Source organism: Leguminivora glycinivorella, chromosome Z (assembly GCF_023078275.1).
Source record: "Leguminivora glycinivorella isolate SPB_JAAS2020 chromosome Z, LegGlyc_1.1, whole genome shotgun sequence".
NCBI lineage: Eukaryota > Metazoa > Arthropoda > Insecta > Lepidoptera > Tortricidae > Leguminivora > Leguminivora glycinivorella.
Genome location: NC_062998.1, coordinates 3,255,823 through 3,281,954, shown reverse-complemented (window position 1 = coordinate 3,281,954; position 26,132 = coordinate 3,255,823). Strand labels below are relative to the sequence as shown.

General features: G+C 40.2%; 1 protein-coding gene across 1 annotated transcript in view; it reads right to left on the bottom strand.

Moving 5' to 3' along the window:
• Positions 1-26,132, bottom strand: part of LOC125241456 (protein crumbs-like) — a 136,007-nt gene that overhangs the window by 18,755 nt on the left and 91,120 nt on the right. Inside the window, 19 exon segments of the mRNA XM_048149960.1 lie at positions 957-1,043; positions 1,591-1,730; positions 2,173-2,249; positions 5,341-5,469; positions 6,527-6,655; positions 8,044-8,148; positions 9,313-9,506; positions 9,967-10,128; positions 12,093-12,185; positions 18,159-18,300; positions 19,206-19,374; positions 20,670-20,966; positions 21,148-21,284; positions 21,468-21,764; positions 21,948-22,321; positions 22,907-23,119; positions 24,099-24,341; positions 24,930-25,048; positions 25,159-25,265. Coding sequence (XP_048005917.1) covers positions 957-1,043; positions 1,591-1,730; positions 2,173-2,249; positions 5,341-5,469; positions 6,527-6,655; positions 8,044-8,148; positions 9,313-9,506; positions 9,967-10,128; positions 12,093-12,185; positions 18,159-18,300; positions 19,206-19,374; positions 20,670-20,966; positions 21,148-21,284; positions 21,468-21,764; positions 21,948-22,321; positions 22,907-23,119; positions 24,099-24,341; positions 24,930-25,048; positions 25,159-25,265 — 3,214 coding nt within the window.

Below are 26,132 nucleotides of genomic sequence, written 5' to 3'. Positions count from 1 at the left end.
GCCCATAGACACATGCAGTCATACCTTATAGCTTTTTCCGTCCCAATAGTGGCTATACTGTATACGTGAAAAATTCAATCGTTTTGAATAGAATATTGACTATTTTCGTGGATATATTATATGTACGTATTTCTAAAATGTAGGTACATTGTTTTGTATCATGCCGAACATTGTTAAGTTGTTAACTTGGTGAATTTTTCTGTGACTTTATTTATTGAACAAATTAACTATGAGCCACGGACTACACGCATCATACCTTGAAGGTTGCTCCATTCCAGTAATGGCGAGGCTAGGGTGACAAGTAAATACTTTTAACTCACTTTAAAAAAAACTCACAAAAAAAAACCTCAACTAAACCAACGCCAAACCTAAAACACAACTCTAAAACATCACCAGCCCCTCTCGCGCAACTTGCCGTGCCGCGCGAGTCCATACTTGAAGTCGCGCTTGATGTATGGACTCGCGCGCGACAAGGCAAGTTGTGCTAAAGGGTCAGAGCTTCTGCAGATGTAAAGATGTCCATTACGCACCGGATTGCTAAGATACTGATGCCACGATAATTGATAGCTCTTCCGCAAGCGTTTGCCCATTTCAGTAGGCCTAGCACATGATGGCCGCGGGAGTATGTCGCCGCGAGATAGATGACACGTCCTTGTCTAATTGTATTAATGACATAAGGACAGGTAGTCTATCTCGCGGCGACATACTCCCGCGGCCATCATGTGCTAGGCCTGCGGGGCTTCCCATATACCTATTGGCTCGGTCTCGGAGACCTAACAGTTTCCACACGGCTAAAGAAAAGTACGTCTCAATTTTGACAATTTTGAAACCTGTCAAAGATAGATAAAGTTCAAAGTAGGTTGGGAAATACGTACTCCAAGCCCAATTAAGGGTTACAGGGCAAAAAGCTTAGAGATCTCTCTGTGTAGTAACATCTGTTAATAAAATAGTCTTACCTTGAAGTATTTGCCGACTTCGTTGTCCGTAGTGAAACCGTCTCCTTCCGTGTACTCGAACACGTTTGGTTCCGTCGACGTTTCGATCTGAGAATGTAACAAAACTGTTAAAAAAAGTATGTAACAAATCAATAGTGATTTGTTTTACAAGGGGGCAAAGTTGTTGTTTAACCGCACGTGCCAATATTGATACCCGAGCAAGCGAAAGATTCCAATATTGAACCGCGAGCGTAGCGAGTGGTTCACAAAGTGGAATCTTGAGCGTTGCGAGAGTTTCAAGGCACGAAGGTGAAACAAACTTTGCCACCGAGTGAAACCCAAATTTTTCCCCACACCAACACGAACAAAATACTGACTATAAAACATCAAACTAAATCAGATCTATCAATCTAATCCATATTTATGATTCAAAATGATCATTTACACGTAAATTATTCCAGCCAGCTCAAGTTAAAATTTGTATGAAATTACTTTGCACTCTTTTGGATAAAATGCAATTTTGCTATCTGTTTTCGAATAGCAAAGTAAGCCTTTACCAGTTGGTGTGGTGAAAATTATTTTACTAAATATTTATTGATTTGTTTTTTTTTTCAAGTGGTAGCAAGCTTTTGTATATATTTTGTTTAATATGTACCAGGGGCGGCAGAGTGTGTTCCTGCGGCGCCGAGCCGCCGAGGAAGATGCGTCCGTCTATAAGCAGAGACTGCCAGGCCGCTTGGTCTATAGGGGACGTTGTTGTGATTTCGTCGTGTCCGGTGTTGTCTATGAAAGCCGCTAAAATAATGAAAAACAGGTTTAAATTAAGGAGAATTACCGTTCGACTTCTTTCATTTGTCGATAACTCGTTCGGTATACAGCATACGGGGAGTCTCGGCAGGCGAGATAACAACCAATGAAAGTTACTACATATTACATTTAATTTCCCCGAATGCGGGCCCTGTGGCACGCGTTCCAGAAATCTCTCGTAGCTCGAAAGCAGACCCTATCGACTAATGAAAACGTTTCCCCGAATGCCTTCCCTGTGGCATGCGTTACAGAAATCCCTCGCACCCCGCATGCACGTCCTATCGACTAATGAAATTGCGCCATTACTCGTCATGTTAGTAATAGTTGAAGTAAATCTTCTATCTTTTAGTTTCAAATAGTTATAATATACCTTATGTAGCATTACTTTTACAGTATTTAAGAAGGTTTACAAAGCAAATAACATATTTACCAGTGAGAACGTCTCTTGCTACGGCGATCTTGAGGACGCTCCATTGCGAGTGTGTTTGCAGTGACCGCCGTATTGACCTGTTCATGTAAATGGTATAATTTTATTAGATCACTTAAACCTCGTCACGATTCTCGAAAATAAAAGACCGACACACACAGGCGGATTTTCTTAAATTTCTGGCCAAAACTAATGGATTGAAGGAAACGTTAGAAACGCTGAAATAATAAAATAAAAACACAATTAAATTAAACTACAGCTTTATTTATGTTCGATTTACTGTTTCAATTTTTTTTCTATATTTTATTAGTTATGTTTTCTTACATGTCCAATAAATACTTTAATTCTTTTGGATAATCATTTATTTTTGTATCTTGTTTGTAATGTTTTCGTGAAATATCCGTTATGTAAGGATCAGATGATACTAGAAGGTTATTGAACACATCTTCTATGTTTTGGATTCGAGTGAATTTTCTCGAATAGCGTTCTCTATACATTTTTATGTCCTTATTTCTGGATTCTTGAGCTTCTTCTGAGAGTAATCCTAAAGGCACTATACAATTTCTTATTATTTTATGGCCATGAAATAAGATTTTGTGTGCAGTTGTTGGTAGGGGTACCATGGATAGTGTTTGATAAAGACAACAGCTGTCTTTGCACAATAAATTTTAAATTTATTTGGGTTGACTGGAAACGTACTTGTGACAGCCAAAAGGATTATAAGAAATCGATATATTAAATTTTTGTTTATGCCAGTAATTTCAGCTGAATCTTCGAAAGAATGAAAAAATTTTCTTGCTGTATTCCCGTCATTGCTACTACCAAAACCGGGTTTGGGTTTGTCCACTATGAGGCCCATCTTTTTTCTAAATTCTTCTTGAATGTATTTTTTTCTAAGGTCTACTTTACTCTTATGCTCTGGACTTCGAATTTGCCACTTACATATAGTTAATCTATAGCTTACATGTAGCAAACATTCAAAAAGGCGAATCCAGGCATGTAGTGGGGATATCCCAAAATTTAAAAAATCCTCGTTAACAATATTCCTTGATAAACTAAGACGTATACTATTAAAGTCTTTTGATGTCAAATGACACAGGTAACATCTTTGGTTTGATTTAGTGTCAGTTATAGCATTAACGGTTTTTCCATCGATCATACACAGAATTAAATTATGCTCTAACTGTATATCAATACCATTGAGGTCTATTTTAGTTGGTGTTAAGGATTTTATTTGAGTTTCAATGTCATTGACGCACTTTTTAATCATATCGGTCGACTCTTTGGCAAAAAGCAGCATTAAGGGTCTGCAACTTCTCGGTGAAGATGCAGTAGGATTTCTCCATATAATTGTTTTACCACTTCCATTTATGTTGTTTACTTCTAATTGTATCGGAGCAATAGTAATCAAATATATACTTGAATCTGAAAGCGTCTCATCCTCAAATAGTTGTTTATATTCAGCCTGTCCAGATGTACCATCGCAACCCCATTTCGTAATCAAAGTCAATGTATCAAGTTGGTCTTTAGATAGCGAAGAAATAACTTCATGCAGTGAATGAACAAGTCTCATTGCTGTATGATCTAATAAGTCTTGCATGGCCATTGTCACAGAAGATTCACTGACAAGTATATTTTTGGGATAACATCTCTTTTTTGCAGAAGTAACATTTTCGTAAGGAGGATAGATATTGCAGTTATGAGCACTTGTACTTTTCCTAATTAAATTGTATTGAAACTTGGTAAGTTTTGCTCCAACAACAAGTGCTAAAGCTTCATCTGGTGTAAAGGGAATGTAAGGTTGTCCAGAAGTGGCTTCTTGTTTTGTAATTATAGTTTCACATTGTTTAGCGGATTTCAGGTCACCATCTCTTTTGAAGTTCATTTTAGCAGCAAACAAAAGTTCACTACTAGTATTTTCCTTACGTAAACCTTCGGTTTTTCTGCGTTTAGATCGATCACTGCTTTCACAGAAATGTTTAGAAGGTCTTCCGCTAACTTGCTTTGAAACATGTTTCTTAACAACAAAACAAATACCATTACTAAGCCAATTACATTCTTTTTTATTGAAATAGGCACTGTTTCTTCTAGCAGAAGCCCACTTCTGTTTGTAATCAAATATGAACTTAGATAACAATTGTTTTGAGCCGTCTGTTAGGTCATCCTCAACACCTAAGAAACTTGCTACTTTATGAACAAGATTGTTAAATTTTTCATTATTATCGTTCGAATTACACGTTCTATAATATTCAAGCAATTGTTGATGGCTTATGATGATATCCTGAGAAGATGAACCTAAAAACAAAGAAAAAATAAAAACTAAATATTTTCGTGATTTCTACTTCTACTTGATAATTGACTAATAAAAAACAGAGTAGCACGTATTAGCAATATAAACTATCAAAAAAGTTTAGCTAATACGTTGTGTTTTGTTAAAATCTTTACGCAATAGCGGAATTCTATTGAATTTATAACTTTGTAGCATAATATAAGCATCCGGCAAGCGTAACTCCGATTGTAAATAAACTTTTTTTCTTGTGTGCAGACAAACTTAAAAGTATATCCATTTATATTAAAACATAGGTACATACCTCCAGCTTCACAATCCATACTATAAATTGCACTGAACACATTAAAATAAGATAATATCTTATATAAATAAACTTATCTTTAACAAGTAATTAGTCTTTGATCAGAAGTCGATACTTTGTTAGTGTGGGTAGTATTGAAAACGTTCATTTAAATTGTCATGCGGACTGTCATTAAATGCTAAGAAGCATGTTACAGATTAGAAAAATAAAGTCACGTGACCATTATAGTTGATTTGATACCATAGACTTTTGGCCATAAATTTAAGAAAATCCGCCTGTGTGCGACACCGTATAAAGCTCGCTAATGTCATCATGAAAACTTTCCAAAAACTAAGTTGATAAATTCTTGTCTCCAAATTTTCATCGTTGAGAAAGAAAACAATTGGAAGCTCTTCGGTACCATTCGTACAGCTGCAATTTCTCAAATAGTTTGTACAGTCAGCGTCAAATATATTGAACAGTTACAATATATTTGGCGCTTTGGCCGTCACAATGTATTTGTCGCTGACTGACTGTAATAGTCTACCAATCTATGTATACGCAAAGTGTTTGAGAATGGCTCAGAAGAGTGAAAACAAACCGTTTCTCGGGCCACGCGCCGCCGAGTCGCCACTCTATAGAAGCTTGCTCCTTGTAAACGCCCACTGAGAACCAGGCATCCGCGCCAGTGACGCTTTCCGCTCTGAAGAGGGTGCCACCGAGCTTCGTCCTAAGAATAAAGCACAAGGTTAAATATACAAGGGATTTAGTAAGCAGTGATTGGCACGCACAGCCTAACTTATTTCAAGTGAAACTCAATAGTTCCCCTTAGATGATGAGTTAACAAGATCATGACATTTGAGTCATGTCCATATTATTTTTATACCGATCACTGGTAAAACCCGTTTGCTTCAAACGTTAACATGTAAATAAAAAACCGTTCGCTTTTATTTATAGAACACAAAACGATACTTTTCGATTGAATTAGCACTAGCGCTTTGTTTGATAAATCGATAGATCTCTGTTCGTATTAGCAACAATCTATTACATTCTGTCAGACCAAAGGATAGCAACTTGTCTTCGTTTTCTAGGTTCATATTACATTACAGTATGCCTCCCTTTTTATTAAACGTGAAGAAAAAGGACGGCATGTTGTCTATCATATTTCTATGATAGTCTAATATCGGTGAGACGGGACGAATAGTTTTAGTTTTATTTATTTCATAATGATAAATTACATTATAAATTATGCTATGTTAACCTATATGAATTTACATTATGATCGTCAATATAATTATTTCACATGCATTCATTCAATTGTATAATATCAATAATAATAATCAAAACAAAAAGAGTTAACATAAAAACGAATTCAAACTAAAAAAATAAATACATAATGGAATATATTTCAAATGAAAAAATCTAATAGGTAGGATAGATATCTCATAATAATGATCGTCATATTAAAACTAAGAGCATTAATTAAGAAATAGTGAACAAACAAGCTTTTACGAATGATTTGAATTACATTGTGGGCTGTTGAGGTTACATACAATTTTGCACAGACATCAAATACCGCAATGTAATAAAACTCGTATGCGAGTTATCGTAGCATCTAAATGGGCCCTTAAAGTCAGAGGATTTTAAAAGAATAGTGTTTATTAGTAACGTCTGTAACGATTCTAAACATTTTTATATTGATGGTGATGGAAAGAGAAGTGGGGCTCAATTGGTAAGAGTACGGATTGCAAAAATGGTGCGGGTTCAAGTCCCGCCGGAAGCGTAACCTGTACGTGATGGTGATAGAAGTGGGCGGTTGTAGGTCGGCGCCGCCGAGCAGAGAGCGCGGCCGCCGCAGCCGGTAGCCTAGCGTCGTGTTCACGCCGTCAAACGTCGCGTTGGATATGCACTCGTAACTGCACATATAAGAAAAACAATCATTGACCAAAAGAAAAATTAATAATACATATAATCACGCCTGTATCCCATAAACACAGTTTCAAATGTCACAGTTTCGTTTTCTTTCAACCCCTTATTTTCCAAGAGTGGCACTGAAACCTGAGTAGTTTCATGTGCTCTGCCTACCCCTTCATGGGACACAGGCGTGATTGTATGTATGTATGTATCCCATAAAGGGGTAGGCAGAGCACATAAACTACTAAGTTTCAGTGCCAAATTAATAATATTATTTATTTTATTTTTATTCATTTCGGTAATTACAAAAAACAATCTAAAACTAATTACAACAGCATCGTTAAACCAATAAGGTTTGTCTCGATATATTTATTCCATTCCGCGGTAGATGTTAAACAACAATCATATTATGTAGGTAGGTTATATCAAAGACATATGTAACTCCTAAGTCTAAGAAAAAACCGTAACTCAAAGCCCTAGAGAAAAAGGTATGGTGGCCTAGATGGCGTTACACCTTTGGGGAACGCGCGGCTAGATGGCGCTAATATGAATTTTTGTCATTTTAACACATATCAAGCTAACAATATGGGCCAAATTGTCAAAACTGAGGTTCAAAAGTTTTAAGCCTGTGTCGAGAGATGGCAGTCTATGCACTGTGATTATGATTACACATTTTACTTTAACCACTGATGACACTAGCCGACCAAAATAAGATGACGGAATGATTTTGATACATTTTACCCGAAACTGTGGAAAATAAGCGGAGAAAACGATGTAAAGTCAGACCAAGCTAAGATGACAGCGATTTCGATAGACACAGACCGTGAACACGTTAATTTAAAGATAATCTTCTATGAAACTATAACGTTTATTTGACACGTTATTAAACTCCTGTCAGATCAGCTTGGTTCGAGTACCTACATAATCTGTTCTGAAATAAGAGTCACAAAATGTATGACACATTCGACGGCTGTTCTCTTTCTGAACAGACTATAGCCTCGTAGCGCCCACCATACAAAATTATTGCTAGGGAATTTTGATTCTTATTGTACTTGAGATTGAATTCAATTTCATTTGTTCGAAAAATTTTAGAAACAAAAGAAATTATATTTTATTTGTTTACATGAAAGTTAAAATTCCATTGAAACCATTATGTACTTTAGAAAGTACATTGGGCGCCACGAGGATAGATGTAGCTACATAGTGCGTTATTGTTTACTATATTTTCGTATTTTCTCGGAACTGTTCGTATTTATCGTTATTTCCGTTAGTACTTGTTGTACTGAGACTGACTGAAATACTCGTAGCATGAGTTGCGGTGAAAGTACGAAGGAGTAACATTTTGCACTACATCTGTAGCCTTAATAAGGCTAATATAAAATCAACTTACCCCCCGTCGAGGTTCCGGCAGTGCGAGTTGACCGGGCAGGCCTGCAGCTGGCAGAACTCCACCTCCGCGCACTGCTTGCCCTTGAAGCCGCGCGGGCACGAGCACCTACAAAGAGATGGTTGCTAGCTTACTGGCGCACTAGCTACTAAGATGAACAAAGCTCTTGTAATAGTTGTAATCTACTGTATGTGTGTGTGAGTTTTTAACACGATACAGGAGGGGTCAATTCTCCATACAAACGCTCTCGACTATTTCCTCCCTGGTTTTTGAAAATAGAGCACTGATTTTTCGGACCGTTTTGATTTTTTTGATATTCTTATTTTTAATGACGCTAGAGCCCATCGAAAATTTCCAAAAACGGCCTTATTGATTACGGTGCAAAAAAAGGTGTGCTATTCAAAATTGGTAACAATTAGTCAAAAATACTAAACGGATTAAGTTTTGAAGGAGGAAACAGTCGAGAGCGGAACCTCGATTTTATAGATTTTTTTCGCAATATCTTTTAACTGAGTTGTTCTGAATGGATAATTTTTTTTCGATAAATCTAGTTAATAACACTAGGATATTTAATTAAAATTCTTTAATTGAAAGGGGGGCTCCTTTCTATTTTAGCATTTTCGCTCCTGTAGCGTCTTAAAAGGGCCTTCGGATTTTAGAGCGACAAAATACCTCTAGAAATAAGACAAGTCAGTGTCCTTTTTACGATTACGCACGATTTCTCCATAAACCGAAGGCTTTTTTTAAAACTCACGGGCTGTAATTTATAATCAGCGACTATTTCATTCAGATGATGACTAAATTAAACGACCCCATTTTTAAATACGTTGTAAATGATGATGATTGATTTTCGTAAAGTATTAAATGATTTGATGTCTAAACGAGGGAACATTATACATAATACCTTTCCTCGGACGCTAGGGCGCCAGAAAATTGATTCGAAAAATCATAACTTGTGTCAAACACGGCATATGGAATGCGCTGTGTACTGTATGATGCCGTCATTTCAGCGTCGCGGCTGGTGACACGCCTGCCGGGTTGAGCGTCACATCGCCGAAGAATAGCGACAGGCGGAGACAGAGATGATCGAGTCCATGCCGTTCGATATCGTCACTACTTTAAAAAAAACTTGTATCTTCGCCTGTCAATGAAAAGAAAATTGTAGTAAGTATGTATGGAATACATATAGACTTACTGCGTTTTAACTTTGAGAAGCAGCGTGAGATACGAGATTTTTAAAAGTAGTGACGATATGTTCCTGTATGTGCTCACGTGTAGTCGTTCCACGTGACGCTGCAGGTGGCGTTGTGCAGGCACGGGCGGGACGCGCACGCGTCGTCGGACACCTCTCCCGGCAACACGCCGGCCGGGTCCAGCGTCACGTCGCCGAAGGACTGTGGCAGCCGGAGACCGGATACGCGGAGAGGGAAGAACTCCACTATGGTCACGTTCACGCCGTTTGAGATCTGGGGGAGTAATGTTGAATATAACACACATTTTAGTATTAAGCATGGCTGACTCATGAACCGTTCTAGATTCCTAATACTACAGATCCCCAAGGCTGGTTTTAGTGTTACCACAGTATAATAAAGAGTACTATCGTACAGTATGGCTACTCCCGCTCCCAGCTGAAAGTGCCGCCCACCCCTTCTCGGTTACCTCACAGTTACCGCCTGTTAAGAAAGCGAATTGTCGACCTGTCATATCTCACTCATACAAGCATAGTACGCGTTCACCTACACGAGCTTAGACTGTGTGCTAGGAACGCGCCTCTTTCATATATTTGATCGCCAGTGTCTGAGGTGTCCGAAAGACTATGTTACGTAGACCGACCGGTTTGTATTGAGCTATTAAATTGGTCTAAATTGAATATCTATGCAAATTCGCATTGTACTAATGTTTAGGCGATTGGCACATATCACTTACTTGCACATCCTGTATGACGCCCTTGAAGTAGTCGGCGTCGGTGGGGACCCGCGGGGTGACCGGCGCGGGGGAGGAGTCGGCGGGACCCGCGGGCGCCGCGGACGTGGGCGCCGGCGTGCTGGCCTCGGGCGGCGGCGGCGGAGGCCCGCCTAGGTACAGCACCTGTGTACAACCTCGGTATAACCTCCTGGGGTTCAATGTCCTAATACTAGGACAAAATACCTACGAAATTTGAATCTACGCTAATAACTGAACCACAAAATTAAAATTTTTGAAAGACCGCGTCATAGTAGAACGATTTTCATGAAACATGGTTAAGAACACTCCCGACTAAATCAACTTTCAGACAGAAAAAACTAAATCTAAATCGGTTCATCCGTTCGGGAGCTACAATGCCATAGACAGGCAGACACACAGACAGACATACATAGACGTCGTTTTTGCGTCGGGGGTTAAAAATAATTGAGTTGCTTTTATTTTGATTCGTTCGATTTTCAAACCCAAGAATTCAGCCCTGTTTTCTAATACCATTGATGCAAAGATTGGCATTTTTTTATATGGTTGGTCGCTAGAGGATAATGCCGATAGTCCACTATCATATTATGTTTATCATAGAAATAGGCTACATGCCGTCCTTTTTCTTCACGTTGGAGTAAAAGGGAGATATACAGACCTATGATCATATTTCTATATTAAACATTCTATATAATTTAAGGTACTAACTTTGAAAATGAGTGCTTCATTTCGCCGTTAAACGTAAGTTTTGGCAAAAGATTAGAAACTGTAAAACTGTAATCTTTGTTTTCAATAAATTAAAAAATATATATACATATATGATAGTGGACTATCGGCCTACGGAAGGTGTCTCTCAGATCCCAGTAGTATTTCAATGATGGGGTTGGCAACTGTCAAAAGTTAGCTTAGTCCCTAAAAGTATGACCTCAGTCTCTTTAAAACAAGACTGAATAGGCTGTTACTGAATCGTGAGCTCCATCTTAGACTGTATTAACTTTCCATCAGGTGTGACTAGGGTCAATCGCCAATCAGTTTATAGTAATAAATAAAGAAAATGGCGTTAACATAGCTTGCGCCTGTCTCAATTTCTATGAGACTTGGCTTACATGGCTTGTAGCCAGGATGGAAATATCCAGAACACTTATAGTTCTTGTTCGAAATTCAAAATCTAGAAGACCAGTGGCCCGTTTCTCGAAAGGTACAAGCCTTATGGCCGCTGTACACACATGGCCAACAGTTCCACCAACCCCCTTGGCCATGTGTGTAGAGGGCTACTTGGCCGTAATTTGGCAGTTGGCGCTTGCGCTTGCCGGCCAACCGATTGGTGTCGGTTTTTTGTCCACACATCAAAGGATCTTGGCGCCAATGGCCAACTGCGTTTACACGTTGGCGCTTCATTCAGTTGGTCGTCAGCCGTCAGAGAGGACAGTAGTGATATATTTACGAAAATAATAAGTTTATCTATGCCAATAATAGTGTAGATTTTAGGAAATAAAATAACCTTGCAAATGTTTAATGCATTTCCTAAAAAAGATAAATGTTCTTATCAGAATATTCAAAAAATTGTTAATATTGCAAATAATTTAATTTTACTACGGGGTTATTATTTTTTAATAATTTTTTTCTGACAACGTCTATGACCAAGAATTTCCTAGATTTTTCCATTCCACGTCCATCTTTCATGAAGAGCCAATGCCAAGTGATTGGTTCGCCAATGTGTAAACAGCGGCTCTTATCTTGGCCAAGGGGTTTCACAAAGGGCTGGTGGAACCGTTGGCCATGTGTGTACAGGGGCCATTATATTACAAGTGCGCGAACTGTCAAATCGTATGGGTTGTCATGGAAATACACTTGTAATACAAGGCTTGTACCTTTCGAGAAACGGGCCACTGGTAAATCGGTTGCGACGTCACTTGTTTTTTTACAAGATATTTTTTGTTCTATGTCGGATTTAGTATGATTTTTTTCCAGTATGTGCACTGGTAGAATGAATGTTAAAATAATTCTTGGCTCTACAGAAGATCTTTGGACCAAAAGTCACACATCAGGTTAAAATTCGGAACCCTAAAAACGTGGGTGCCAAAATATAAATTCTTGGGTTACGTAATTACCTGAGCGTCGAGTTGCTTCGCAGCCGATATAGACTTCCTGAAGTATTCTGTCCCATTCAGTTTCACTTGCACCAGCGTGGAATTTCTCACAACCTGTGAAACAACAGTTTTATTATATACTTATTTAGTTCTCAGTAGGTACAGTCACGGACTTTAATTGTTGATCCACTTCTAGCTCATTTTACACTGAACACGTCTTAGCTTAACTATGAGATGTCCGGTATGAAATGAGCTAGAAGTGGATCAACAATTAAAGTCCGTGACCGTACGTGATTTAAATATTAAGCAAGCGTCTCGTCGCATGTAAAAAGATTGACAAGAGATGATAGAAAGAAAGCTTATTAGTGCGTGAATAATCGCTCATATTGTATTTTTTTATCGTTTTTTACAGATTTGTAAGTATTGTATGAATATAAAATAAAAACGAGTGTAGAATAATCTTGAATTCTTGACATTATTTTAAGCGTAAGATTATTCTATTATTCTACACTCGTCTCCCTAATTAGGTGAGTAATACAAACTGTTGGAGAACAGTAATAAACAAAAATAAATAAATAAATAAATATTATAGGACATAGGGAACTTGACTCTTCTTAAAATAAAATATTTTATACCATGCAGATAATTATTAGAAAAACATGGACTGAAGTTACTTTTCAATAGAATTTCTATTTAATAAGTCAGGTAGAAATATATAAAGTAACTGAATTGATCGTGACGTCACTCAATTCGGTTTCATATTAACTCCTTATTAGCAAGCCGTTCAAATTCGTTTTGACAGTTGTTAAAAAGAAGCTGCTTGACTAGGAGGCAAGTAGCCTATATTCTGACACAGATTGACTGAGGCCCACGGTAAGCTCGAGAAGGCTTGTGTTGTGGGTACTCAGACAACGATATATAGAAAATATAAATACTTATATACATTGCTTAATATATCCATACAAAAGCAAATTTCATAGTCGTTGTTGATATACATCAAGGTTCGTCAAAAATAGTTTATATAATGTTATTATCCAGAGGGGCGATTAGGGACTACTTTTGAATGGATCGGCGCTAGCGCGTAGCGGTGAATTCGTTGCATTTGATTCAAAATTATGAAGGTTTTCAAACACAATTGCCAACTGCTATGATGGTGACCGTGATGAAAATATAAGTATATGGTTCGTATAGAAGATACGTGTTTGATATGCGTGTTTCAAATAGACCCACTTACTGGAGACACAAAGGTGACGACAACCTATGTGCGTGCGTGCAAATATTAATACAGTGATTATATATACGATTCAGTATATTAATAAGTAATAAATAAGATCTAGTGCTACTCTACAAAATACTTGAGGGTTACAGATGTAGCGCGAAAAGGATTTCCTTCGTCTTTTTCCGGAAACGTTCGTATTTGTCGTGCTAGTTCAGTCAGTGTCGGTACTTAAATTTTGTACTGAGACTGACTGAAAGAGCATGACACCACAGAATATATAATAGTACAAGTACAGAGGGCCCACTGCTTTGATGTTAACGACATGCCGCCTTTTTAAATGCCTACAAAATTCTTACAAAGAAACGAGCCGCACGTGCGCGGCGCCCGGCGATAGGGTTGCCTGTGAATTAAAACGAATTAATACTCATATAAAATGTTATACCTTGCTTATACTATTATATTCAAGTCTTGGGTACTTTCTAGGTATATATAGTATTTATATATTTTTGTTTAAGTTCCAACATCACAAGCCTTATTGAATCTTTTCGGGGGACTTAATCAATAGTAGATCTGTGTAAAAATGTCCTATGGTATTTATTTTATTCAAGATATCTATTTAACTAAGCATTATTAGCCATTCCACACATGGACATCGCATATGAACTTTAAAAAAAACTTGCGACATAAAGTAACATTAGAAAGTGCGAACGTGCGTTCCGTGAGAACGCGCGCCACCCCTGATTAGGCCGCGAACTCGCGGCCGCCTGTATGTACTTGTAGCGCGGCGACAGAATCGCGGAGTGAGCCGCCCCTGATGACACGTAAGTTTCCGTAACAATACGAAGGCAAATCTTTTCGCACTACATCTGTACAGCTGTTGCATAATATATCTAATCTTAATACATAGTATATCCATACTAATATTATAAATGGGAGAGCGTGTGTGTCTGTTTATTGTCCGTCTTTCACGGCAAAACGGAGCGACGAATTGACATGATTTTTTAAATGGAGATTGTTGAAGGGAGGGAGAATGTCATAGGCTATTACTTTTTGTCTCTTTCTAACTCGAGCGAAGCCGCGGGCAAAGGGAGCGTTCAAGTATTACGTAACGCAATTTTTTGAAGATTTTTGACCCCCTTCCCCCCTTGTAACGCACCGTAACGTTTTTCTGTACCCCCCCTCCCCTTCTCTAAAGGTTACGTAAGGCCGTTTTCACATTATCCGATCCGATATCTGATGTCTTCATTTATGTATAATTTAATAGATCATTATCGGATGTAGGATGTCGGTTCGACAACACAAACGCTGACAACGAAAACAACATTAAATGACGTACAATGCAATCTATGGACTCCCCGTGAAATATAAACGAAAAGGTTTGCCAACATGCGAGAACAAATTAAAAATGACGACCAGACTAATACAATCGAGGGATTCCCCGTAATGTAAATGAAAAGGGTTGCCAGTTTGGGAGTTTTAATTCCCAAATTTTTTAGAAACAATGTTACGTAACGTGTTGTAAGAAAGACCCCCTCCCGCCCCATCGTAACGTTTTATTACGAGACCCTCTCTCCCCCCCTCCCCTCCCAAGTTGCGTTACGTAATACTTGAACGCTCCCAAAAGCTAGTATATTATATGGTTAAGGTGTTGAATATTTTAATATTTCTGTATATACGAATGATTATGTACAATTGTACATATAATATTGATATTCAAAAATAGATACCGATAATAGTGAGGTTATGATGTACTAAATTACTAAGCTCTTAAATTTACTTAGCTTATAAACAGATAGTATTGACCTGCTAGCTACATTCTCTTTATATTCTATACAAAATATATCTTAACTTCCAAACTAGGATAAAACCGTCAGTTTAGGCTATTTTAGCATTAGGAAAAGGTAATTGGGTAAACACTTCCTAAATAATATGAAAATGAAAATGAAAATGAAAATGAAATATTTATTTTTCAAGTAGGCATATTACAATGCGCATATGAACGTCAAATAAAGCTACGCCGGCTCTAACCCTACGCCTCAGCCTCGAGAAGATTTCAGTCCCCCCTCAGTTGGGAGGGGGGTATCCACTATGGGACCGGCAAGAAACTCGGCGGGCAACTTCTTTTCAAAACATTACATCTTATAATTAACATGCATTAAATAACAACATACAATTTAACATGCAAAAGTATTCATCAAAGAATATGAACAGACTAGGTACTCTATGGAAATCAATTTCAATAAATTATATTATTGCTTAATAATACGTCGTTCTTCTTCAGAGAAAACATATCAAATTGTCATAGAAGAAAAAGATAATATGAATCTCAATATCATTAAATATGTAATTTACCTACACAACATAAAATATAAAATATTTGATGTGCTTTCTTATCTGAACTGTGTCCTCTATACATAATACAATTATTTTAATTGCTATTCGTTTTTTGTAGTTTCTGGTTCGGGCCATGCATGTTTGTCTGTCAAATAGTCCTCGACTCTGTAATAAGCCTTTAACATCAATGATTTTTTTAAGTAGTTCTTAAGAGCTGGGAGGGGTAATCTCAAAGCAGTGTCAGGTAACTTATTATAAAAATGAATGCATTGCCCAACAAATGACTTCTGTACTTTACGGACACGAAACTTCTTTATGGCAAGCTTATTTTTGTTTCTAGTGTTATAATTATGGATATCAGAATTCTTAGTGAAACAGTCTAAATTCTTAACAACATAAATTATACTATCATAAATGTATTGGGAAGCTACAGTTAAGATATTAATTTCTTTGAAGAGTTCTCTTACTGATTCACGTGTTCCTAAGTTGTAAATAGAACGAATGGCTCTCTTTTGTAATACAAAGATAGTCTGTATGTCAGCTGCTTTGCCCCAAACCAGAATACCGTATGACATTACACTGTGAAAATAACTATGATACACTAGGCGAGCTGTCTCAACATTAGTCAGTTGCCTGATTCTCCTAACGGCGTATGCGGCTGAACTTAATTTGCTTGCTAGTTTCTTTATATGAGGACTCCATTGTAGATTTTTGTCCAATGTTAAACCAAGAAACAGTGTTGTATCTACCATCTCTAAGCATTCATCATTCAAAAGTATTTTTGTATCGATTGGTTTAACATTCGGCAGAGAAAATCGAATACATTTGGTTTTCTTAGAATTAAGAAGTAAATTGTTGACAGTAAACCACTGCAGTACATCAGCTAACGTGCTATTAATTACATTGTAATCCGTAGATTTTCGGTCAACATTAAAAAGCAGTGATGTATCATCAGCAAAAAGTACTATTTCACAAAAGTTTTTCACTATACATGGCAAATCATTTATATAAACCAAAAACAGGAATGGACCTAAAATTGAGCCTTGTGGCACTCCTAATTGGACTACAGTCCCGCTAGAGCGAGTTTTGTTAACAACTACTGTTTGTGTTCTATTGCTAAGGTAAGAAGACATAAAGTTTAGGGCATTTATAGACAAACCATAGTGTTCTAATTTCAAAATGAGCGTTCCATGATCCACACAATCAAAGGCTTTTGAAAGATCACAAAATATGCCAATTGCATCACAAGAATTTTCCCAAAAATTATATATATGTTTAATGAGTACCGAAGCAGCATCGGTCGTGGAACGGCCCCTTGTGAAACCGAACTGTTTGCTTGTAAGTAATCTATGTCTGTTGAAGTGTCCCAGTAGATCATTTAACATTAGCTTCTCAAAGACTTTACTTAGTACAGGAAGTATTGATATGGGACGGAAGTTGGTTATATCACTCGAATCACCCGATTTAAAAAGCGGTATGACTTTGCTACATTTCATAAGATCTGGAAAGGTGCCTTGTGAAATTGAAATATTATATATTACGGCCAAGTAAGGTGCTATTATATCTATGACATGACTAATTACTTTAACTGATGTTCCCCATAAGTCTTCCGTTTTCTTTAAATTGAGTGACTTGAATGTTTTAACAATATTTACAGAGTCTACTTGACTAAATTCAAATGAATTATTACATTTCTTAACATTAGCACAAAGTAATGAATGGGCTTGAGCCGCAGAAGAATGTAAACATTTTGTGGTGTTAACGGCTATATTTGAGAAATAATCTTCGAATGCCGAGGCAACATCGCTGTTCGACACTATTTGTTGATTATCTGATACAATGTTGACTTGACAATCGCGTGATTTACATTTACCAGCTTCTTTATTTATAATACTCCAAGTTGTTTTCACTTTGTTGTCCGACACTTTCAATTTAGAACTAATAAAGTTTTTCTTGGCAGTTAAACACACTTTCTTGAAGATTCTTGAGTAGTTTCTTACATAGTCCAGGAATTCTGAATTCTTGTTCAGCTCTCTCTCACCATAAAGTTCATAAAGTCTTTTTCTACTTTTGTGAATACCTACAGTAGCCCATTCACTAAACTTTGTTTTAACTTTTGACCCACTAATAGATTTCACTTTGAAATTGTTATTAAATTGATTAAGAATTACATTGAAAACATCTTGATACAAATGATTACAGTCATAATGCGAAAATGGTATTATAGACAAACTATGTAGAATTTCATTTTTGAATGATTCCAAGCGAGATCCAGTAATGGGTCTATATGTTATTGTTTGTGGAGTATCATGAATAACGTTTAAGAAAGCTGCCCTTTGGCCGCTGTGATCGGAATGAAAACAGTTAAATAATTTCTTATCTATACATTCACAGTTACAAAAAATATTATCTAGGCATGTTGCACTAGTCACACCTACCCGGGTAGGTTCAAGAAATAAATTAAATAAATTAAATAATAGGACCGAATGGAGTGGAACCATCTAAAGAACTCTCAGCTAAGAGGTTAGCCATACCTGTATGAGATGCAGGTTGCCGTTGTCAAGCCGGGTGCCTCCCACGGTGTAATCTTCCGGGGTCTGGTTGAAACGAAGGTGTACCAGCAACTCTCCGCCTTTGAGCGATGCGCCGACTAGGGTCTCTTCGGTTTGACCGTACCTTTAGGAGAATAAAATAATGTTATACATCTAGGAGAAGATGGGTGAAATTAATAATAGTTTTCCCTATTTGTGGGTTTCCTAGTACTTTTGAGTCTTCCAAAGATCTCTCTAGAATTCTTAAATTTGAAAATGTCAATCAGAAACATTTTCACGAATGAACACGAGATTTCGTAGCTGCCCTCAATTTAAATAACAAAATTCACCCTGTGTATTAACTGGAAAACTAGGAATAAAACGAAAACGAATTACAAAATAATGTCTCAGGTAAGCGTCGAGTAGTGGCACTGGGGCGCGACATGACTTCTCATTCTTAGTCATAGCTACTACTACAACTTCCATCCCTTTTACCAAATACAAAGACATAACTCCGTTAAGACAGATAAAGTCTAAGAAAGAAACGTACCTCAGTACCATACAGAAAAAGGAACGGTGGCCTAGATGGCATTACACCTTTGAGGGACGCTCGGCTAGATGGCACTAATATTAATATTTGACATTTTGACACGTATCAGGCTAACAATATGAGCCAAATTGTCAAAACTGAGGTTCAAAACTTTTAAGCCTGTGTCGAGAGATAGCAGGCAGACTGTGATTACACATTTTACTTTAACAGTAACTCTCTATATATACTTGATCCTCTTTGCTTTTACTTTCACTTTTGTTCTCGCAATCGTAAACGATACTTACTTACTTGTCTGGGCTGGGGTGATAATCCAAAACGAGTTTTGGCTTCCAGCACGCCGCTTTGCTCGGTCTTGAGCGGTATCGCGCCAGCTTTCGCCGACGCCGAGCTCAACGAGGTCTACCTCCACTCTATCCGCCCAGCGATATTCTGGGTGACCAGCAGGACGGCGGCCATTTGGTAATCTCCAATCGTAAACCATGATGATGATGTATAAATACCTCGGCATGGAGCCCAAGTAGAAGATCTGTCCTGTGGGTTTGCGGGTCCGTATGAACATGGATATGTCGAGCGCGGCGTGGACAGCTCGGCGAGCGCTCTCACGCACCGCCACTGTTACCACCGAGTGGGGCGTAGCGGATTCTTGACCGAAGGTCGCGGCAGTGTAGTCTGCAAAAAAGATTTAGCTTATAATTTCGCAAGGCATCCAGAGTTGGTAAATGTCAAGATATCTCGCAAAGTATCACTCCTACCTACGATTCTTGATAGGAGAGTCGTACACTTTATTCCGATAGTTCACTAAGGCACTGGCGTACCTCGGACACTGACGATCAAATATATGAAAGAGGCGCGTTCCTAAAGTAAAATTCATAATCCTACGGACTAAATTGACAAATGACTGACAGGTAAAATGATACCAGGAACAGCAAAATTAAAATAGGGAAGCGTATATGTCGATAACAATATATCGACAAGTTGTAAAGTACATACAACAGACAAGTTTAAATCAAGAATAAGTATATTAGTTTCAAATACGAGGTACACATTTTGGTTTCTCCTATGTATCTTCGAGGTAGTGGATGGATACCATGCATTTTTACCCACTAGTTTTAAATCATAAAAAGGTTTCCGAGCCTGTAGGTAAAAAATAAAATACCATGTCCGACAATAATAAATTATCTGTCACGCTATGGCAAGTATATCATAAATATCTATATAATTTTCGAATAATATTATTGCTGCTTCGAAATAAAAAAATATCTCTAATTAGCGGTCTACAGACCTTTTGATCTGTCGAAATCACAGAAAAAAATGGTATATTGATTAGCCGATCAAATTGCCAATTTCATTGTCCCGTCTGGGTGCACCTTAAATCTACGATGTAATAATAATTTTAATATCGATAAGAACGACACTGGCCAAACTGTGGCAACATTCGTTCACACTTACTTGTCAATTTGGTCCGTAGGATTATGGATTTTACTTTAGCACACAGTCTAAACTCGTGTAGGTGAACGCGTACTATGCTTGTATGATTGAGATATGACAGGTCGACTGTTCGCGTTTTTGACAGGCGGTAACTGTTAGGTAACCGAGAGGGGGTGGGCGGCACTTTCAGCGGGGAGCGGGGGTGGCCATACTGTACGATAGTGGGTACTCTTTATTATACTGAGGCACTGGTCTCACCAAAAGCGAGTTAGCGATGAACTATTAGCGATAGAAACGAACAAGAGATAGTTGCTTTGATGTAAATAAAAAGGAGAGAGAGATTTATAGTTCATCGCTCGGCTATCATTGCGTCTCTTTTATTTACACGGGAGCAACTATTTTTCTTCGTTTCTATCACCGATAGCTCATCGCTTACTCGCTGTTGGCATTACAGACTTAACGCAAGATGCCATCTCGATGTCACAAACGTGCTCTGCACGCCCGACGCCGTGTCTGTAGTGATGTGGTGCACTCACTGTACTGGCACGTGTCGCCGAGGTGCGGCCTGGGGCACGTGCACACGAACGAGCTCCAGGCGTCCTCGCAGGCGCCCGAGCGGCACGGGTTGGGCGAGCACTGCTCCTTGCGCGGGCACGAGGCGAGCACGCCGTGTCTGTAGTGATGCGGTGTACTCACTGTACTGGCACGTGTCGCCGAGGTGCGGCCTGGGGCACGTGCACACGAACGAGCTCCAGGCGTCCTCGCAGGCGCCCGAGCGGCACGGGTTGGGCGAGCACTGCTCCTTGCGCGGGCACGAGGCGAGCACGCCGTGTCTGTAGTGATGCGGTGTACTCACTGTACTGGCACGTGTCGCCGAGGTGCGGCCCGGGGCACGTGCACACGAACGAGCTCCAGGCGTCCTCGCAGGCGCCCGAGCGGCGGGTTGGGCGAGCACTGCTCCTTGCGCGGGCACGAGGCGAGCACGCCGTGTCTGTAGTGATGCGGTGTACTCACTGTACTGGCACGTGTCGCCGAGGTGCGGCCTGGGGCACGTGCACACGAACGAGCTCCAGGCGTCCTCGCAGGCGCCCGAGCGGCACGGGTTGGGCGAGCACTGCTCCTTGCGCGGGCACGAGGCGAGCACGCCGTGTCTGTAGTGATGCGGTGTACTCACTGTACTGGCACGTGTCGCCGAGGTGCGGCCTGGGGCACGTGCACACGAACGAGCTCCAGGCGTCCTCGCAGGCGCCCGAGCGGCACGGGTTGGGCGAGCACTGCTCCTTGCGCGGGCACGAGGCGAGCACGCCGTGTCTGTAGTGATGCGGTGTACTCACTGTACTGGCACGTGTCGCCGAGGTGCGGCCTGGGGCACGTGCACACGAACGAGCTCCAGGCGTCCTCGCAGGCGCCCGAGCGGCACGGGTTGGGCGAGCACTGCTCCTTGCGCGGGCACGAGGCGAGCACGCCGTGTCTGTAGTGATGCGGTGTACTCACTGTACTGGCACGTGTCGCCGAGGTGCGGCCCGGGGCACGTGCACACGAACGAGCTCCAGGCGTCCTCGCAGGCGCCCGAGCGGCACGGGTTGGGCGAGCACTGCTCCTTGCGCGGGCACGAGGCGAGCACGCCGTGTCTGTAGTGATGCGGTGTACTCACTGTACTGGCACGTGTCGCCGAGGTGCGGCCTGGGGCACGTGCACACGAACGAGCTCCAGGCGTCCTCGCAGGCGCCCGAGCGGCACGGGTTGGGCGAGCACTGCTCCTTGCGCGGGCACGAGGCGAGCACGCCGTGTCTGTAGTGATGCGGTGTACTCACTGTACTGGCACGTGTCGCCGAGGTGCGGCCTGGGGCACGTGCACACGAACGAGCTCCAGGCGTCCTCGCAGGCGCCCGAGCGGCACGGGTTGGGCGAGCACTGCTCCTTGCGCGGGCACGAGGCGAGCACGCCGTGTCTGTAGTGATGCGGTGTACTCACTGTACTGGCACGTGTCGCCGAGGTGCGGCCTGGGGCACGTGCACACGAACGAGCTCCAGGCGTCCTCGCAGGCGCCCGAGCGGCACGGGTTGGGCGAGCACTGCTCCTTGCGCGGGCACGAGGCGAGCACGCCGTGCAGCTGCGCGCGGACCACCGTGTCCGGCTCGTCGACCTCTGGATCTGGAGCTGTCGCGTTCGAGTCTTCTGGGAGTACCTGGGAGAGAGAAAGAAGTCATTATAACGGACTTCATTCGGAACAGGTCCACTCAACCATTGGAGCATAAATTAGAACGAAGGAGTGGAATCATTTGATCTTGAACGGGAACGAAGAGTCCCCCTTGGTTTTTACCAACAGTGAACAAGCTGTAAAACCCAAATGTTGTTTTTAGTTTCTTTACACTGTACAGTCAAGTGTAAAAATATGGGTGCGTACAACTTATCAAAAATATGTCCCATAGCTCTTTATGTCGGCGGAATAAGGTCTCGGTACATATTTTTGAGCGGATAAAATCGATACGTATTTTTGCACTTGACTGTACCTATAGTAAATCAAAGTGGTGGGCTGTGGTATTATGGAATATAACGTTATCCACGTTATTTTGAGTTGGCATTCGATAAAATGTTATAGCTTCACTGATTGTAGAAGACAACAACCCTAAATAAATAAGAAAGATATTTTTGACTACTCGTCATGGGTCCCTTGTATTACAATCACCAAAAAGTGTTGCCGGGTACGAATTTACAGCAAAGCTTTGATCTATTTTTGATTAGAGGTTTGCTCTTCCTTGTAGTGACTTACCCACTGGTTGTTGACGACTACGTCCTGGAAGCACCCCACGAAGAAGTTGGGTCCGTGCGTGACAGTGGCGTAGGAAGAGCCGGCGGTGCCGAGCCGCGTGGTCGGGAAGGAGGTCACGGAAGAGTTGTAGGCTTCGTTCTGGCTGATGGGGTAGATTGTTTGTTCCTCGTTGGCGGCGAGAACAAGGTGCGAAGAGTTGATTGTGACGAACACCTGTAATGAATAGGACTTTTAATATGGTTTTTGAAACTTTAAATATGAGACTTATATTGACCGGGATATAGACCGTGATTACCTTTTTGATTTTTGTCGAGCTCCCGATATTTCGACGCAGTTGCATGCATAATGATCACGGAAAAACTGACAAAGGCGGGTGGATGTTAAAGTTGTATAGACAGCAAAATCATTGCAAATCATTGCAATTGGTGGTGCAAATCATTGGATCGAGTTGCATAGTCCAAGGTAATTTCGACGGAACGCCACTACATACCGAGATTGGTAAGAGAAGCCATTGAGATTCACAAATATAAAAATTTCAATCGTGACTATCTAATGATCAAACTATCTAATGTATGGAATCCAGTGATTTGTTTGTGTAAAAAACCGGTGAAGTCAGAATTGAACAAACGTAGTGACACTGTGAGTGTAGTGTGTTTGGACAGACCATCGAGTGTGAACGCGACCAGTGGTAACGCTGAAAGTGAACGCAGCCGACGCGCGCGAAGGAGGGTAGATCGCGCGCTGTCTATACAACTTTAACATCCACCCGCCTTTGTCAGTTTTTCCGTGATCATGATGCATGCAACTGCGTCGAAATATCGGGAGCTCGACAAAAATCAAAAAGGTAATCACGGTCTATATCCCGGTCAATATAAGTCTAATGAAAATAACCGTGAATCATTCAAAAACTTTTAAATATGAGATTTCATGGTCAGGAAATCTTGAAGTGGAAATAAAACAGTTACAATAAAAGTGGTCTAAAATTCGATAGAAAACACTTTCTTAAGTGGTTCTAAATATTTCTTCTAAGGACAATTTTTATCAACACAATTTATTTAAGCCTTGAAATGCTGTATAACTTCGATTTCGTATGAAGTTAAGAAGATTCTGTGGTGCTGATAAAGAGTATATGTATAATGGTGACGTCTCTCGACTTCTCGAGAATGAGGATCTAGCCAAGGGTAACACCCACCTTCTGCCAGTTGCTGTCGTTCAGGTTGGAGCCGATGAAGACGCCCTCCCACTTGTTGAGCAGCGAGGAGTGCAGGTTGAGGCGGCCGTTGGACAGCTCCAGGAAGAAGTACGTGAGCCCGCGGCCCATAGCCAACAGGCCGTTGCCGAGCGTGGTCTTGAAACGGAAGGAAATGTCGTAGCCTTCCTCGCGGGTCGTGTTGATTTCGGCGTAGCTGCGCTTTTCGAGGGACATTGTTGTGATCTGCAAGTAATGGATAAATAAGCATAATTGGTCATGATCATGTGATTTTTCGCCACAGCCGGGCGTTACCTCGAGGCTATAGTTGCCCCGAGCACTATTAGTACTGCTTAGCTAATATTATTTATATTTAACTATTAATGTTTTATTTAAATTATGACTGTTTTGTTAATTAATAATTTTTATTCTTATGTTCCTATGTGTCATGATTGGTGTATACTGTAAGTGACATTGTATTAATTAATAAATAAATGAAATGAAATTAAAACAAGCTTATTTAACTTGCTATGTAGGTAAGTATATTATTGCACGTCAAATCTTGCAAGGGAAATTGAACCCACTTCCTGATTTCCGATAGAGCTGAAATTTTGCATACATGAGATGCATATAAAATATGACATGGAGCTAGTGCTGGTCTAATGAATAGAAAATAGAAACAGACACGAGGTCGCCTTGGTTTGCCTAAATACTTGGTTTTAGAAAAGTCTCGATGAGTTTTAGTTGACTATACAAACCAAAATATACATGCATAACTCTACCAAACATGAACATTTTGACAATATTATTTGAAAATACAGTTCAGTTAGTTACCTTCTCACAAGTGCGGCCATGGTGACCCGGGGTACAGCTACAGTTGAACCGATGCTCTGTCTCATGACGCAGCCAAGGTAAGCAGGTTCCGTTGTTGCGGCAAGGTTGCTGACGGCAACCTGGTCACAAATAACAGATTAAAGGATGGAACGGGGAAGACGTGCAACAGGCCGTGGCCAGGCCGTAAATATATATTTCTTTTATTTTTGATTTTATCTTTTTAAATTACCTTCTAGAACAACTGAGCAGTTGCGTCCGCCCCAACCGGGGTCGCAGGCGCAGTAGTAAGTCGCACGGCCGTCGTAGCAGCGTCCGTGGATGCCGCAGGGATCATATCTGTTACAGAATATTATTTTAAATGGGCATTCAAACCATGAAATATCGTATCATATTTTAAGGGGGACATATGCTCAAATCAGTATACCACTTTGAATACGCACATGCTCCATATTCAACTCGTAAGATTTCCAATATAACCCCAGAAAAAGAGTTAATTTCTCGATGCCTTTGGTTAAAAATTCAATTTAATGTAAACTCGCCGTCAATGGAAATTGTCAACAATGTAAACAAACCGTTCTATAAAATATCAATATTCTAGCACAATTTTATTATTTTAAAGGTTGAGAATCATAAAGTGATATGAATTGATTAAATACACATGGATTTAGCCAGTATCTGATGAGTTAGAATGGAAATTAAAGACATTTTGACTACAAGGTTTGTTTACATTGTTCACAAATTCTATTGACGGCGACTTTAACGGTTTGCGGCGGCAAATTTCTTTCTTTGAAACTAAATACATCAGAGTTGCTCTCGAGCTCTGCTACTTCAGAGTTGATTTCGAGCATATTTTTAACAATATCCATCTATTCGCGGATTAGCAAAGTAATCTTTTAGAATTTGACCATCGTAGATTTCCGCAAAGTAACGCCTGATTACATAGATTATATTGATTTATCGTCTCACATGGGTAACTATGTATATGGGAACAAATCAAATTATTTTAATAAACTTTTTGATTTGTTCCCATAGTTGCATATAGATGGCAGCACCAGTCGCTCTAGCTATATCGTAAACCTGTAAAGGTTTCGTATAGGAGGTGCAAGCACGTACTGCTTGCCCTCAGAGTTGGTCAAAGACGCCTAGTCTTACAAAGAGAAATTTCGACGGCTTCCGCTGTGACGGGGTGGCCTAGGGGTTCAG